This window comes from Lucilia sericata, unplaced genomic scaffold (assembly GCF_015586225.1).
Source record: "Lucilia sericata isolate MDLA Ls3-8-SP2 unplaced genomic scaffold, ASM1558622v1 Contig000777F_arrow, whole genome shotgun sequence".
NCBI lineage: Eukaryota > Metazoa > Arthropoda > Insecta > Diptera > Calliphoridae > Lucilia > Lucilia sericata.
The window spans coordinates 50,701-69,215 of NW_023994772.1; the positions used below are offsets into that span (position 1 = coordinate 50,701).

The 18,515-nt window shown below is 34.9% G+C and overlaps 2 protein-coding genes across 8 annotated transcripts in view; one reads left to right on the forward strand and one right to left on the reverse strand.

Annotated features, from left to right (window-relative positions):
• The window catches only part of LOC119608033 (protein furry), a 132,552-nt gene that overhangs the window by 34,826 nt on the left and 79,211 nt on the right, over positions 1–18,515 (forward strand). For all 6 annotated transcript variants that reach the window (XM_037962262.1, XM_037962264.1, XM_037962259.1 and 3 more), the window contains 6 exons: positions 1,731–2,071; positions 2,141–2,279; positions 2,348–3,472; positions 5,397–5,523; positions 5,629–5,830; positions 5,954–6,136. In XM_037962262.1, the coding sequence (XP_037818190.1) occupies positions 1,731–2,071; positions 2,141–2,279; positions 2,348–3,472; positions 5,397–5,523; positions 5,629–5,830; positions 5,954–6,136 (2,117 nt within the window). The remainder of the gene's footprint in view (positions 1–1,730; positions 2,072–2,140; positions 2,280–2,347; positions 3,473–5,396; positions 5,524–5,628; positions 5,831–5,953; positions 6,137–18,515) is intronic.
• LOC119608035 (procathepsin L) lies at positions 12,710–14,326 on the reverse strand. Of its 2 annotated transcripts, none has more exons than XM_037962265.1 (4): positions 14,212–14,326; positions 13,879–14,063; positions 13,609–13,817; positions 12,710–13,551 (listed from the first exon to the last, which is right to left on the reverse strand). In XM_037962265.1, the coding sequence occupies exons 2-4, from the start codon at positions 14,056–14,058 to the stop codon at positions 12,852–12,854; spliced, it is 1,089 nt and encodes a 362-aa protein (XP_037818193.1). In that variant the 5' UTR covers positions 14,059–14,063; positions 14,212–14,326; the 3' UTR covers positions 12,710–12,851. The 2 variants fall into 2 exon arrangements, with proteins under 2 accessions (XP_037818193.1, XP_037818195.1); XM_037962267.1 differs by having other exon boundaries at positions 14,166–14,240.

Genomic DNA, 18,515 nt, shown 5'->3' on the forward strand with positions numbered 1-18,515 from the left:
GGCCAAGAAGATATTTAGACCTTTGAGGATCCATTTGTGGCCACAGTACTCTACACGTTGAGCACGTGTGTTCACGCGACCATTTGTCGCGAGCGATGCAGAGGCATTTTTCACTGATTTGCCTCTTAACTGCAAGTAGTGGTATACCGCAGAACTGATCTATATCCATTCTGCTAAGCATAGTGCCAGCTCTTGCCAATGTGTCAGCAATACCGTTGCCATACGAATTCCCATGTCCCTTTTCCCAAATTAGGGTGATGTTCGAATGTCTCGCCATCTCATTGAGAGACGTCCGGCATTCATGGACAATTTTGGATGTGGAGAACACACCAGTTAGGGATTTAATAGCAGCTTGACTATCAGTATAAATTCTGATATCCCTATTAGATATCCGATAGTACCTTAGCCAATTTACCGCCCTCCTTATCGTTGATATTTTAGCCTGAAGGATACTACATTCATCATTAAGTCGGAAGGAGATTTTCGTTCCAAATTCCTCAATGAAAATGCCACCACCAACTCCTTTCGTCGTCTTGGATCCGTCTGTATACACTCGGAAGCAATTATTTGGCGGAAGGAGAGATTCCTCAGACTCCGAAGAGATATGATATTGGAACTTTCTCACTAGAGACGGTACTGGAATACAATAATCAACAATGTACTGATTATCCGGTATAAGATGGCCTATGGAGCATTGTTTCCACTTGCCAGTTACACTCAATCTGGCCGCAGTTGACATAGCCAATTTCCTTGCAAGGAGATCGACCGAGAGCCAGTTGAGCATAGTGAACAGCGCCTTCGAAGGAGTTGTTCTGAGAGCGCCTGTGATAAGAAGCGCAGTTGATCTCATTACTTTTTCCAGTTGTTGTCTGAGTGAAGCCTTTTCAAGCGCCTGCCACCATACAACAACCCCATATAGCATAATAGGTTTAATAACTGCCTCAAAGAGCCAGTGAACATTCTTTGGATTTATGCCCCAGCATGTTCCTATGGCCTTCCTACAAACATATAGTGCCGTAATGGCTTTAGATGCCCTAGAGAGTACGTTTGTACTCCAAGATAGTTTCTTATCTAGGATAACGCCCAGATATTTAGCGCTGTCCGAGAGTTTTAATACTTCGCCGTTAAGGCAAGGAAGAGGAAATAAAGGAATCTTGTATTTGCTAGAGAATAGCACAAGTTCCGTTTTACTAGGATTTACACTAAGACCACATTCGACACTCCACGAGCTAATGATCTTTAGTGCTTGTTCTAGCCTTTGGGATATGGTTTCAAGGTGATCGCCTGATACCGCAACCGCGACATCATCAGCATAGGCGACTGTTTTATAGCCAAGAGAGTCTAGTTTTACCAGAATATCATTTATGGCCATGTTCCATAAGAGTGGTGATAGTACTCCCCCTTGTGGAGTACCTCTTAAAGCTTTTCTAGAGATTACTGTATCTCCTAAGGAGGATTCAATGATCCTGACCACAGAGATAGGTCAGACTAAGATTTTGTACGAGGTTTGTCTAACTGGGAGTGAAACTTCTTGCAAATAGTGTTACAAATTTAGGCATGAAACCTTAACCGATTTCCTTTAAAAATATTGCATTTCGAAGAAAAGGAAATGTGAATTACAGTTTATCTTCCCAATATTCGATTAGTTAGTTAGAGTTTTAAGTTCAATTTAAATTTTCACTAAAATTTTCATAAAATATTCAATAATTTTAAGACTTTTTCCATTGCAGGCCGTTAAAAATGAAGTTAATGTTCCTTGTGTGAAAAATTTCGTCGAGTTACTTTATATGCAGACCTTAGATGCTTCCACGAAATCGAAACATCGCCTAGCACTGTTTCCCCTCGTAACATGCCTTCTATGTGTTTCACAGAAGACATTTTTCCTTTCGAATTGGCACTATTTCTTGGCCATGTGTTTAAGTAACTTAAAAAATCGTGATTCGAAAATGAGTCGTGTGGCTTTAGAATCACTATATCGTCTATTGTGGGTCTATATGATACGCATAAAATGTGAATCAAATTCGGCAACACATTCACGTTTACAAAGTATAGTGAATTCATTGTTTCCCAAGTGAGTAGTTTTTTCGTTTTTCATATAAAATTGAGTTCAACACTAAAAGTTCTTTTATTATTATTGCAGAGGCTCAAAAGGTGTCATACCACGTGATACTCCCTTGAATATATTTGTAAAAATTATACAATTTATAGCCCAGGAACGTTTGGATTTTGCCATGCGAGAAATTGTTTACGATCTATTGTGTGTGGGCAGATCGATAAAGGTGGGTTAGATATAATGCAACTGTTAAAGATTTTAATAATAAAACATAATGTTTTTCTTTTCCTTTAGTTAATTTTAAATCCCGAACGCATGAGTATTGGTTTGAGAGCATTTTTGGTGGTGGCCGATTCATTGCAGCAAAAGGATGGTGAACCTCCTATGCCACGCACTGTACCAGTGCTGCCCTCTGGCAATACATTACGCGTAAAGAAAACCTACATCAATAAAATGCTTACAGATGATACGGCACGCAGTATTGGCATGTCTACGTATTTTCCTCATGTACGTCGTGTATTTGTGGATATTTTACGTGCCCTAGATGTTCACTATGGACGTCCGCTAATGATGACAAATACACAAAATCAAAATAAAGAACCCGATGAAATGCTATCGGGTGAACGTAAACCCCGTATTGATCTCTTTCGTACTTGTGTGGCGGCCGTGCCACGTTTAATTCCCGATACCATGACTCCGCAAGAATTGGTGGATCTTCTATCACGGCTGACCGTACACATGGACGAAGAATTGCGCATGTTGACTCACCAGTCCTTGCAAACATTGGTAATAGATTTTCCGGATTGGCGTCAGGATGTCGTGCACGGTTATACACAGTTTCTAGTGCGCGATGTCACCGACACTTATCCGCAATTATTGGAAAATTGTACTCGCATGCTGTTTGTGTTCCTGAATATCTGGCGTTGTGCCATCAATGTCAACGGCAATGGTAATTCGGGCACAAATACTTTAAAAACTCCCACTTCTACCGGACTCACAACTACCACTAATGCTGGTGTCACAAATACACAAAATGTTTTGCAACCCGGCACGGCAGGTGTTGGCGTCAGCATTGTGGGCAAAGATACCGCTACCAGCCAATTATCAAGTGCTAGCAATGTTAAGAGTATTAATACCAATTCCAGTGCCACTTCTAGTATCACATCGAGTGGCATGTCGAGCATTACACAGGCTACTGTTATAAATATGGCCGATGCTGGAAAGAAAAATGAAATTCCATTGGCAACCACACTACATTTTGTTGAAGGTTATGCCTTAGTTTTGCTGTGTAATTATCGACCCTATTTGCGTAAATTAGCAGCTATGATTTTGAAGGAGGTTAAGAATCTAATGAAGGCTTTGGGTATACCAGAAACTGAACCGCCATTGCTGGATGTTATTGATAAATGTTGTCCACAGGTAAGATGAGAGGAATAAGAAGATATAAAAGTAAAAAGAAAGCAAAATATATAGTATTGCAAAGAATTTTGTTTGTAGCGTTTATAAAAATTTTAAAGTGAAAAATTTATATTAGTATGATTGGTTTGGATTTTTTTATGTCTTGTCCATAAAGTCTTAGACACTTTACAATCCATTTTACTATTCCAAGACTGATCGATAAAAGCTATAACTGAACAACAACCAGTTAAAATCCCTACCAATCCAATATGTACCTTGGTTACCATCAAGTTTTGGCTATAAAGTCTTATACATTTTGTAATCCATTTTACTATACCACAACTGATTGTTGTTGAAATCTATCAGAGATCATTCTATAATGACGTTGTAGGTTAATAAATCGAAATCAATTCTGCACAAGAGCTGAGATGTTTTAAATATGGCATGACATACATAGGAATAAAAGGTGTGTAATTAAACCTTAGTTGACCTGAAATGTAATAAATATTTCATTAGTACTTGTATGTTGACCAAACATTATCCTGTCTTATGTCATTCTTCTGGGTATCCTGACTATTCGATCGACCCGGTTTCTTAGCATAGTATTACGCTAACAGAAGCCTAGTTTCCAAAGAAAGTTTTTTTCTCCACAACAGTAGTTTCTCCAATATTATGTTTAAGATTTCCTAATCTATATCAATCTATAGTCAAGACTATAGACCATTCTATAGTTAAGACTATAGACCAATCTATAATCAAGACTATAGACCAATCTATAATCAAGACTATAGGCCAATCTATGGTCAATACTATAGACCAATCTATAGTTAAGATTATAGGCCAATCTATGTTCAATACTATAGACCAATCTAAAGTTAAGTATAGACCAATCTATAGTCAACACTATAGACCAATCTATAGTCAAGACTATAGACCAATCTATAGTCAAGACTAATCTATAGTCAAGACTATAGACCAATCTATAGTCAAGACTATAGACCCATCTATAGTCATGATTATAAAACAATCTATAGTCAAAACTATAGACCAATCTATAGATCAATCTATTGTCAAGACTATTGACAAATATATAGTCTAGACTATAGACCAATCTATAGTCAAGACTATAGAACAATCTATAGTCAAGACTGCAGACCCATCTATAGTCAAAAATCATTATGTTAGGATTTGGCGTTTTCTCGTCATTTCTAAATTCTATTAAGAAGGCTTAGCAGGCTTTCCTAATAGTTTTTTTTACAGGAAAATCGAGCCAATACCTCTGAATGGATATTCTGGAAAATCAAAATAGAAATGGTGTTGGAGAATCTGATTCAAAATATCCTTAGACTACTCTGTGGTTAGAAAAATAACATTCTGTTAGCTATAATTATTATGGATTCTATTTTCCAATCAGCAATTGTTAGAGACTCATGTAAATGGAGTATTGTCGCTCTTTTTCCATAATCATGTGCAATTTACAGGTCGGTTTATGACCTGGCTCTACGATGGCTCTTTTGGTCATAATACTTATAAGTTTTGGTCTTACACGTTTAGTCTGCTAAACCAAAGTTCTTGGATGCTAATAAACTCATCCATACCTAAAGCTAGCCGGCGAAGCAGACTCTGCATTTGAGTAGTGTAGGTTGATTTGAGTAACCTTCACTAAAATTCATAGCTGTGATCGAATCTTGCCAAAGAAATTTAATTAATGTACTCTCTACAATGGCTGTGGGCGAATGTAACATTGGTGTCCTTTGGATTGTCGTCCAATTTCAGAAGGCAATCTTCATTATAACAAATCTATTTTGAACTTTTTAGCTTTTTACAGTTAAGATGACGATAAGCATATACATATTAATATTCGCATTTATAAAATTTTGCCTTAAGTGTAAACTTTTTAATTTCCTTATTTTCATCTTTTCTTTTTCCTTATATCATTCAACAGGTCCTGGAGAAATGTTTGCCACATTTGCCACAGGCTGAGAAAACAGCAATATTAAATGCTACGCAAATAGATTTACAATGGATTGCAGAACGCTCGAGTGGTGTGTGGTTAGGTGGACTAACAGATGGTAAGTGTCAAATATATTTACGCTAACAAGACAACAACAAACATTTATGACAGTTTCCCCCTTTAACAATATTATTTGTATTTTCTTTTTCTTTTTACACACAAGACAATTCAAAATCCTCCACCTCTACTTTGAATTTATCGCAAACCAGCACAACACCACAACAACAATTTGATCCATGGTCAGCATGTTTGTTTGGTTTTCTTGAAAGAGATCGCATTTTACAGAAATGTCCTTCAGCAGTCGCTCAAGCATGGCCAATTTGTTATGCCAGAGTAACCACCCTCTACAGTGTCATTGATCCAACGTAAGTATTTTCTTTACCCTTTTTTTTTGTATTTAGTTAAGTTTGTACTTCTTTTTTTTGTTGTATTTGTTGTTTCCCTTTTTAATTAATTAAAATTATATTGACTTTCCAACAATCAAACAGACCGGTGAGTGACAATCGAGCATCGCTGTTGCGTTCATCCGCACCAACTAAAAAGGTGCCAACCGAAAGTCAAAAGGATTTTTATTTGCGTTTGTGGCGCAATCAAGTCGTCATGGCAATGCGCTTGGTACCACAAATACCCAGTGTTGCTATACGTTGTGCTTCACCAGATTTAAGTTTAAGGTAAGTTGTATTATTTTATTTACTTTTTTTATTCTCTACATGTTCTATATACTATTCTTTTACATTGTGTTATTGTGTTATTGTTTTTATTTTTTTGTTTTTTTTTTCTTTCAATTCTACATATTTATTGTTATTATTTTTGTAACAAACATTCAACATTTTCAACTCACTCCAGTTGTTTAAGTATTATTAAATATCTTTATGGTTTTGTTCTTTAAACTTAAATTATTTTATTTCATTTTGTTTCATTTTATTCATTTTATGTTTTGGTTTGTATTATGGTTTTCTCTAATCGTATTTAAGTTTATATTCGTATTCCTTGTATACAATTCAAATTCATTTAAATCATTAAGTATTTAAGGAAAACAGAAAGTTGAAAAAACATTTTTATTATCATTTTACGTACTCCTTTCATAAATTCGTAGCTAAAAACATTTTTATAGATTTATTTTAAATTCAAAGGGAAGTATAGGAATAGTATATTTTTACACTGTACGGAAAGAATCCTTAGCATACAAACTATTAACAATGTCAATGGAGAAATCTTTTAATATAAAATATTTCCTTTTCTCCTTTTATTTAGGAAATATAAAATTTCTCTAAATCTATTTTTATTTGATTTCCGTTTCGTTTGCTTAGTTCTTTTCCGCTCTGTGTAAAATTTGTTTATTAAGTACTAGCTTTACCCAGTGTGCTTTGCTACCCTAAAAGCAGTATAAATAAAAAACCCACTTAACGATTTTGAAGATTCTAACTGCAATAGTTCTCTTGATTTACAATATGTTACATATTAGAGATGCCAAGCAAATTACTGAAAGTTCGACAATTTCTATCTATCTATGAAAAATTTGAATAATATAATAGTTTCCAAGATATACGAAAATTTTTATTTAATTCATTTATGTAGTGCCAAGCCCCCAATTGAAAGCTCGCCCGTTATTCTCTAAATGTTCACATGAATGTCAGAGTTTTTTATGTAAAATTTTAAGATTCTAGCTCTAGTAGTTTCCAGATATACAATTATTCTATTTCATTCATGTGGGGGCTTCAAGCTCCCCAGATGAAAGTCCGATCTTTTTCCTCCAAAATATTCAGATGATTATTGAAGTAATTTCTGCAAAATTTGAAGAATCTAGTTCTATTAGTTTCCCAGATAAACGAAATTTTATATTTAAGTCATATGGGAGTTGTCAGGTTCCCCATTGAAAGTCCGCCCGTTTTACTCTAATTGTTCAGATGAATGTCAAAGTTTTTCAAGTAAAATTTTAAGATTCTTGCTCTAATAGTTTCTAAGATATACGATTTTTTCTAATTAATTCATATGGGGGCCCCCGCTCGTTTTCCCCCAAAATGTTCAGTTGAATATTAAAGTAATTTATGAAAAATTTGAATAATCTAGTTCAATTAGTTTTCCAGATAAATGAATTTTTGTATTTAATTAATATGGAAAGTGCCAAGTCCCCCATTTAAAGTCCGCCAATTATTCCCTAAATGTTCACATTAATGTCAAAGTACTTCATGTAATATTTAAAGATTCTACATCTAATAGTTTCTCAGACATAAGAATTTTTCTATTAAATTCATGTGGGGGTTTCAAGCCCCCAAGATAAAAGCCCGCCCAGTTTTCTCCAAAATGTTTAGATGAATATTAAAGTAATTTGTGCAAAATTTGAAGAATCTAGTTTTATTAGTTTTCCAGATAAACAAAATTTTGTATTTAATTAATATGGGAGGTACCAAGTCCCCCATTGAAAGTCCGCTTGTTATACTCTAATTGTTCAGATGAATGTCAAAGTTCTTCAAGTAAAATTTGAAGATTCTAGCTTTAATAGTTTCTCAGATATACGAATTTTTCTATTTAATTCATATGGGGGCTCCAAGCCCCCCCCAGATGGAAGTCCGATCGTGTTCATCCAAATGTTCAGACGAATATTTAAGTTCTTAGTGCAAAAGTTGAAGAATTTAGTTCTATTAGTTTCCCAGATAAACGAATTTTTGCATTTAATTAATATGGGAGGTGCCGCTCCCCTCATGGGTAGTCCGCCAATTTATTTCCCAAAATGTTAACATGGATGTTAAAGTTATTTGTGCAAAATTTTAAGATTCTAACTGTAATTGTTTCTAAGATAAACGAATTTTTGTTTTTAATTTATATGGGAGGTGCCACACGCCCTAATGCTAGTCCGCCTACTTTTTGTCCTAAATAATCATATTGACACTATAGTGGCTCCGACAAAATTTGAGGACTCTAACTGTTATATTATCTCAAATATACGGATTTAATATTTTCTAATATGGGCGTGGCACTTCGCCCACTTGAAATTTCAAAATAAAAAGTAGCCTATTACCTATTCCAGACATACAGGAATACGCTGTGAAAATTTCAAGAATACAAACAAACACACATTCATTTTTATATATATAGATTAAGGAAAACCTGAAATTGCATGGAATTTTATTTGATTTAAAAGTTTCAATTTCATATGAATAAGTTGTTGTTTGTACTATTGAAGTGTACACCGAAAATTTTTTAAGTATTAACACAAGCAATTATGTATATTATAAATTCTGGGAAATTTGTAATACAATTCTAAATATACAAATTGAAATCCGTTTTACTGATTTAAGATTTTAGTTTCATGTAAAACAATAATAATTTTTCATAGGATTTTTATTCAAGTTAATTACATTTTGTTATTTGGAATGCAATTGTCAAGGGATATTTTAAAAATTGTTACATTTCACAGACACAGCCTACACAAAGCCCCCATTATTTCTGCACTGAGTCTTCTTAGAATTGAATACAGAAGTCCATTTATGAGTTTCTAAAATAATTAGTTCTTATAAAAGAACTTTTTTACAATGTTGAATTTTGTGTTAGCCTATGACACACGCAGGACAGAGATCTTGAATGGTTTCGTTTATTGTTTAAGTTGCTCCAATACCACTCAAGTCAATCGGCCCCGTTTTGTTACTCTAGTTGTCGTAGGTGTCCATTTAATTATGACTTTCTACTTCCAGATTTAAACCAGCCGGTTTGATTCACAAAGTAGGATATTCTTTAGGCATATCCCGGATAGCTCATCGAAACAAGATATAGCAGCAAGACCGAAACAATGTTCTCTGCTTTCATTGACTGATGGGCAATAGCAGAGAAGGTGAGGTATTGTTTCCTCTTTCTTCTCATTATTATAACTCCTACAGTAGTCGTTGTATTCGAGACCCCTTCTTCTGGCGTGATTGCCAATAGTACAGTGTCCCGTTATGACTGCGAAAGCTTAATAATAACCTTGACCTGGGAGCATCATATAGACGCCAAATTGACCTCGAAGTGAGACAGGTGGTTTCACTGAACCATCTGACGTGAGCCATTTCATATAGTTCAGTCTGAACCAGTGACTTACAGTTTCCCTGACAATTATTATGTCCAGGGACTCATATTAGCTTTATCCTTAAATGTCTCGCTATCTCATTCAGAGATACCCGGCATTCTCCGGTTAACCTAGATGTCCGTAAAGACACCCGCTAGATTTCTGATCGCAGCTTTGTTGTCCGATATTTGATAATAACTCAGCCAGTTGGCGACTCGCTTAATAGCGGATATCTCTGCCTGTAGATTAATACAATGATTTGATTCCAAATCTTTCAATGTAAAAGCCTCCATCCACTCTTCCCCTTCGTCAGTGTAAACATTCGTTACACCATTAGTTGAGTGTGACTGGGGTACTGAATTCCTAGCAGAAACTCAGACATGAAAGCGTCTGTCGAAGTGATGTTTCGCAACGCAATAGCCTACATTAAGATGCTAGAATTCGAAGTGTTTATTTATTCGTGTGCGCCCTATGCCTTTACTACCCGACCACGAACCACATGCGTTTAGTCTGATTGCAGAAATAAAGGCCAGTTGAATCGCCCTCTGGTCATGGAGTAACAAGATATTCGTTCTTCAGGTATAATACTATCTCGACTCGAAGATTTGTATGGGTCGCAACTGTTGAGCGCCCATTGGATTCTCTCTCTCTATTAATGATTACAGAGCTATTATCAGACGCTAAATGAACCGGGGCTATCGTCTCCTCATTAAGAGGTTGACAAGACATTTGCCAATTGCCACACGGTTTTTGAATATAGCTCCGGACAACATGTGAGGTAGACAGCATTTTGCGAAGCCGATTGGTAGCATAATACTAACTTCGATAACAGTTCAGTGGGAACTGCTTTGATAGCATAGTGTTGTGTTGCTTATTCGAAAGCATCTTCGTCTTGTCATGCAGATGTTTTTCGGATGTCATTTGGTTCTAAGGTTCTTCCGAGCAACTCAGAAGAGAGTTGCTGCATATAGGTGTTAAACGAAATCGGCGAAAGAACTCCATCTTGGAGAGATGCCTGTTTAGTGCTACGAGACTTGGAACCCTAGTTTCTAAACTCCACAAACGACTGAAAAAACTCCAACTTGGAGAACTGCCTGTTTACTTCTACGTGATTTGGAACCCTAGTTCCAAAACTCAACAAACGAGTGTCTTGTCAAATGATGATAGGTGGGAGATTGGTCTGTATTATTGTCCTTGGTTTGAACTTTTGCCTGGCTTTAGGGCTTAACATAAACTTGGATATACTATCTGGACCAATAGCATTTTTGATGACCTTCATAACCTTGCTCGTTGTAAAAACATATGGCCGGTCATTGAATCGAAATTCGTATACTTTCCTAACGATACTTCTTTTCGCCTTGGCTCTGTCGGCGTGATCTATAAATTGACGAGCAAAATAGTTCGAGTACCGCTTGGGGTTGGATATGGTGTTTCCGTTAAAGGATATGGAGACCCTATCATTGTGTTTGGCAGAAATAATTTTTGGGTAAATTGATTATATGCCAGAAATATGGGTAAACTACACAAACTATGACATTCAGAGGTGAAAAGAAGTGTAGTTAAGAAGTTTCATCGAGTTGATGTCTCAACGAGAAATATTATAAAGACCATCACAGATCATTCATGTTAATGCTAAATAATTATCTGATCAGGGTTGAGTACCTCACAAAAGTCCTTAATTCGACTATATATACCCTGATAATACCAGGTCTAGAAATTCGGTAGGGCCCAGTAGACATTTTTTCTTTTTTCACCAATTGCCAAATACACTTCAAGGAAAAGGTTTGGATACGGTCAGTCAAGGCACACTGCCATCAAATATATCCGATTCCACTAAGAATTTGCTTATGAACTATATGTAGATATTACACTCATATGTGGAGTTTATAAACCAGAAGATAAAATCTCGTGTGATTAAAACCGATTCTATTAAAGCGGTTATAGAGGAACCGGTTCTAGAGGAACCTGTTGTATAAATGAAAAAGTGGGAAACTGTTCACAAAATTATTTATATTCTACTTCATATACCTACTCTAAGGAGTAGGTATATGATATGAAAGGTATATGATATGAAAGTCGAAGACGGTATATCACCTCAAAATACTTGACGGTACACTCGATAGTATCCTTATTTCCTCCGCGCATGCAATTTCAATCTGCAACAAAACAGGCTTACATTGTGAAAGTTCTACCCAAAATCTTTGTATGGGTTATACTCGGAATAAATTACTTTTGTGAAGGAGTTAATTTTATTAACTTGTTGCATTTGAATAAAATAAAACAACTTTAAGTTAAAGTTATCATATGAAAATAATTAGCAAAGTATTAAAAAGATATTATGTAAGAAATTCCTGTTTTGTTAGGTATACATATTAAAGAAATTAAATTATTGAAAAGTCGACTAAAACCTCTTTTTGAGATTAAGGTAAATCCCACTTTCACTAATTTAGGCAATTAATGCCATAATTCAAATACTAAATATATTCCTATATGTATACATATGTGTGTGTGTTGATACCAGACGAATATCGGTATTCAAATTCTAAATAGTCAAATAGTCATAAAAAACACAGTTTTTTCCATCATTCTATGTAAAATAAATAAAGTTGTTGTAACGTCTCAAAAAGAAACAAAAATTTTATTTTTTCAAACTTCAGGACGCGATATCTCGAATATCAAATGTGATGGTATTCTTTAGCAAGATTCGGTTTCTGCGCAGCTCGATCCTTTAGAAAATTATACTTAGGACTCTGGGTTAAACATTTGTTGGCCTGTGTAATTCACAGATGTACGTGCGAGCTCCAATTAAATGTATCTGCTCATTATGTTCTTCTTGTAGACCCAATATATCTCAGATACCTAGATCTATGCTAGATCCTGTAGGTCACAGGTCAATATTTAAAATAGAGGAAATATATCTAGGAGACAGAACACAGCAGGTTTTTGATTACCATTTGCATGATGTCAAACTCTTTTAGTTTTAATTTCCTTAGAGAAATTCTATTAGAATTACGATAGAATTTTTTCATTAGGATTTCCTTATAAGATATCTCTTTAGCTCTCTAGCTTTTGATTCGTTTCCATATTCCTATGTTATTAATATTTCTGATTGGAAGCTTTCAGCTTCTTAGTTCATGGGGTCACAGTAACTCTGTCAATTGCTGTTAAGATTGCAATACTTAAATGAAAATTTGCGACACAGTTTTATATAAAAAACAGTATATTTATAAAATCTTTAAAATACAATTATTCGAAATTTATCATTTACAAGTTAAATAGAAATTCGTTGATTTTGAAGCACTTAATGTTAGTAAACTTAATATTGAAAGAAAGAGTAAAGGTTTCTAAACAATGGGATAACTGCACTCACTAGCAATACCACAGAAGTTGTTGCCTCTTGGCAAACGGAAGTAGCCCTCCTCACCCCAAGCCTTGTCCCAGGAGTTCTTAACAATCCAATAATCGAGGCCATTTTCACTGCCATAGCCCACCACCAAAACAGAGTGATTAACTTCACCCTTGTTGCACTCTTCATCGGCGTAAATACCGCGTTTGTACAACAACAAAGACTCCAAACCATTGACAGAACAGGCCAGAGGTCCCAAAGTGGCAATAACTTTTTTCATGGTCACTTCATCCTTGGGATCGATGGTGGCAAAACCATTAATTTCAGCACCCTTAAGATTGCTCTTATACGAGCAAGTTTGTTTCTTATCCACATAAGGGTATTTTTCTCCCACAGCAATACCTTTTTGGGTGGTGACGAATTCAAAACCATATTCTTGGAAACCACCATCACAACCAGCCAAACCGAACTCTTCTTTGCCACAATCGACAAGATTTTGTTCAGAGAGATTGATAAGTTTGCCGGTCTTGCGGAAGACGTGACCTTCAATGGCACCAGTTACAGCAAAGGACCAACAAGAACCGCATTCACCTTGGAATTTAACTGGGGTAACACCACCCTTTTCACGCCAATCGAAAGAGTCGGGAATAGGAGCATCAGCAACTGCAGCCTTTTGACGATGTTTCTTAGCCAGATTTCTAAAAAAGGATACAAATATTAAAAATAATTTTGTGATGAAATATAAAAGAACTTACTCTCCTTCACTGGATTTGCGATTACCAGTGAAAAATTTAAGGAATTCGGCATTGGTGACGTCAGAAAAGGCATTGGCGGCTAATTCGAAAGTGGACTTTCCAGCAGCGAAAGCTTGATTGTTGGTATCGACCAGTTTTTTGTGGGCATTGAAAACACCCTCACGCAAAGTTTTCTCAGCAGCGGAGGCATAAGTTTTGCCAGCTTGTTGCTAGAAAGAGTTAAACCTTTAAAATTTCGGTTTGTATTTAAAGAATTAATTTAAAACTTACTGCATAATCAGCAAAATTCTTGACATTATCTACGAAGGGCACACTTTTAACTCGAGCAGCTATAGCTTGAACACCTTGCTGAAAACTGTTGGCAATATTGCCACCAAAATTACCAAAACCGCCAAATTGGGCCAAAGCCAAGCCACAAAATAGAGGCAAAATGCAAACCACTAACTTCATTTTACCTAAAGCGTAGTGTAGAAACAAATTATTATTATTTTTATATTATGTTATAATTATTTTTGATTTGTTTATGTGAAAAATATTATCTGATTTAATAAACAAACTTATTAAGAAGCTACTAATCAAGTCCAATCAAGACAGCCAACCAACCTCTCAAATGTAATCAGAAATAATGTTTTCGCTTTGCTATCTGACAGCATCTTTTATAAATTTTTCTAATTGTTAATTCGTGTTTATTAATTAACTACCGATTGCTTGAACGGCCGGCCGGCCGGTTGTCTATTGAAATTTGGCATTGTAGATATATTAAATACCCTACGCGTAATGTTAAACACCTTGTGGTGGCAGTGTAAATCTATACGCTGTTAAAAGGCAGAACTTTAAAAGAGTTTGCTTAAATTAACAATTTTTATCTGGAGAGGTTTATTTTTATTTTGGAGAGTTTACACTTTTTTCTTACTTTTTTCACATTTCTTTTTCTGATTTTTCTTAACATTTTCGCTTTGAGGGAGGAAATTAATTATTTTCCTCACCCATGGATCAGAGAATGTTATAAAGACATCGATCTCTCTTGTGTGAGTAGGAACATTAATGAGGCCTAATCGGCCTCATACGATTGGTTTTTGTTAATTTCTCAAATAAAATGTAACCATTTATCTAACACAATTTCAATTTTCAGTTGGGTGGATCTAATGATGTGTAAAGTTTTCTCATTTATCACTTTATAAACCTTCAACCAGTTTTAAATTAACTCTAAATCAATTAATTCTTTTAAATATTGCCATAAATCTTAAAGCTCATCAAACTTATTACAAGTTCTAAAAAAATACGATCTACATGCATACATATGTACATAACACTGGTCGACAAAGGTAATAAATTAATAAAACCACATAAACTATAGATTCTTGAATAGCATCCATGGAACTAGATGTCGTCATTACATAGTTGGCTTGCAAATAGCTTTCAATAGGAACTGTTTAGTCGATTTACCCTGGTAACGTCTTTCCATCTTTCAAATGTCCTAAGTGAACCATTGAAATAGAAAGAAAAGGGAAGAACATGTAGTTTAATAGAGGCGTAGCATGAAGTCCAGCCCAGTGAGCATTTGAAGTTCATACCCATTTTGACAGATTCAAAAATGCAATAAGTCAGATTGACATCTGATAGATCAGATAGATTGTTGAAGTATGTTAACTCTAGTGTTCGGTTTCAAGCCATTTTCAAGGCTGAACAGTTACACAGAGAAGATGGCCTACCGTCTCATTTTTATCCTCATTCTTACAAACTTCTGCAGAAGTAATTATATGGAAGATCAATGCGCCTAGCATAGTTAACAAATTTACAGTGACCAGTAATAACCGATATCAGAATACCTAGTTGTAGTCTATGCAGATCAAGGAGATAGGGTTCTGCGTGGGTCCATATGAAGCCACAACGCTCTAGCGATCGAGCAATTATACTTACTCGACCAACGGTCATAAAAGTTGGAATACAGATGTCTATGATCTGTGTTTTTATTGTTGGTAATGGAACTCCATAGAACTGGTCTATTTACAGTTCCAACTCTTGCCAAAATGTCGGCAATATAATTGCTGTATGTAGTCCCTGTGTAAAACCCACCAATAAAAGTTTTAATACCCATTTTGACAGATCCAAATGAGGGATTCAAATCGAATATTTGATAGATGAGATAGATTGTTGAAGTATGTTAAACCTAGAGTTCAGTTTCAAGCTATTTTCAGAGCTAAACAGATACAGATAAGATGGGCTACCGTCTCATTTTTATCCTCATTCTGACAAACTTCTGCAGAAGTAATTATATGGAAGATCAATGCGCATAGTTAACAAATTTGCAGTGACCAGTAATAACCGATATCAGAATACCTAGTTGTAGTCTATGCAGATCAAGGAGATAGGGTTCTGCGTGGATCCATATGAAGCCACAACGCTCTAGCGATCGAGCAATTATACTTACTCGATCAACGGTCATGAATACAGATGGGATACAGATGTCTATGATCTGTGTTTTTATTGTTGGTAATGGAACTCCATAGAACTGGTCTATTTACAGTTCCAACACTTGCCAAAATGTCGGCAATATAATTGCTGTATGTAGTCCCTGTGTAAAACCCACCAATAAAGGTTTTAATAGCAGCTTGATCAGTTTTGGAGGAATTGCAAAGATTGATCCTAGATAGGAGATTAGGGTGAAGTGGAATATTGCAGAAAATATCTGCTGGAATTTGTTGTTACACAAAACGCATCTGGGGAACCATATTGAGATATAATATCGTAACTTAGCTTCCTACTGTCCGTACTAGCTAGGGCTAAGATAAAATCTAACATAGGGTTGGACTGATTACTATTTCTGTGGTAAGCCCTGCAGCATATGAGTACCAGATCACTCGGGGATTATCGGAAATGAAAGGGAGCAGAAAATATCTGCTGGAATTTGTTGTTACACAAAACGCATCTGGGGAACTATATTGAGATATGATATCGTAACTTAGCTTCCTAGTGTCCGTACTAGCTCGGGATAAGATAAAATCTAACATAGGATTGGACTGATTACTATTTCAGTGGTAAACCCTGCAGCATAAGAGTACCAGATCACTCGGGGATTATCGAAATGAAAGGGCGAATATACTTGCTATAAAATGAACAGAACTCGATGAAGTTAACTTGGCGAAATTATATTTAAATATCTAGGATGCGATATAACACTCTTTAGCAACACTGATTCGAAAATTCCTACATCCAGGAAACTTCGTTTCTAAACATTGAATGGAAATTCCAAGTAAAGGAGCGTACATTAGGCTCGGTAGTGGTTTATATATATTTTCTATGATCTGATATAATCTTCATCCTAATCTCAAACTAATCTTATCTTAAGTTAGAAACTATCAGTTTAGTCAAAATATTTCTTTACAGAGTTCATGCGACAAGAATACTGTCGATCAGTGTAAATAATTAATTACAATTTTGTATAAACGTGCAGTCAGTCGTATGTATGTAGATTTTCTATACTTACGACCTGTTATTTAAATTTCTAATAAATCACACTACCGATGATACACAGTACATTAAATTAGTTAATGATTTCAGATAATAAACATTGTGTTTGATTTTTTTCTTAAATTATAGAAACTAGTTTTAAATGTGAAAATTATTGTATATAAACAAATTATTTAAGAACTAACTAATTATTATTTTTTTTTATTAGTATTATGACACAACTATTAGTATATAGATCCATATAATTTTCCGTTTATTTAAACTTGTTTATATTTATAACAGTTGTTGGCTTTTAATGTCTGACTGTCTGTTTAAAACAAGTATTCTGAAATGATTTTTATGTGTTTGTTTACTTTAAAGATTCAATATATAAGAAGGTTTTAGTTCAGATTCTTCTTCTCTCTATCAAAATATAGTTTAATTTGAAATTTTGCGAAAATATTTTGCATCAATTTTCGGTCATTCAGATAGTTCATAGTTATTCTCTTCGAATTATTTGGATACTGTGGATTGCAGATTAATCCGGAAACCAGTGTCATGTAGTTGAAGAGGTGCTATAAGTTTACGAGTGGAAGTAACGAATTACGAAGTTGCGGACTCGAAACCTTGCAGCAGCTTCTCATCTGCATGGATTTGGTAAAATGCACCCCTTCATGCCAACATTATCAGTTAAGTATGTTTACGACAGATGTCGAAACACTCTGTAGAGTTAAACAAAGACTTTTTTCGGGCCAGTAGTTCTATCAGCACTTCTAAGGCCTTAAAAGTCCTCCCAAAAAGTTTGCGATAGTTTATTCATTATTGGTGTAGGCTGTCATACGGTTGATTATGTCTGCCTATAATGTCTGTAAATGGAACAAATATTTTGATGTCTAATATATACGATTCTACAAAAAACCCCCCAGATAATTAGCTTGTTTGAAAACATCTGATATTTATGTGTCTATATGTATTTTAAATTAACCAGTTCTCTGATCTGTTTTAACTACTGTTTTTGCATAATCTAACAGAAAGAATAACATTGGTCATACGAAACCGGTTTAAATATTAACACAAATTATCGGGCGCTTATAAAATAATGGCGGTATTTAAGATTAATTTAAATTGTGACTTAATTACATATATATTTTAAATGAAACTGCTGGTTGTACCCTATATCGCGGCAGATAATATAATTAGTTCTTTCCATTGATTGTAAGGAATAACGAATAGTTAATGTTAAATTATGGAATCGATTTTTAATAAATATTCAACTTCAGAAAATTCTTTATAAGAATTCAAAGAGATCTATTTGGTGAATAATGATTTAGACAATATTTGTTTAGAATATTACTATATTTTACGATTCTATGTAAAGGTTTACATATGTATATCTCCAACAGTTTGACTACTTTTTTTCATAACATTTTAACTACTAAATCGTTACACTGTGCGTT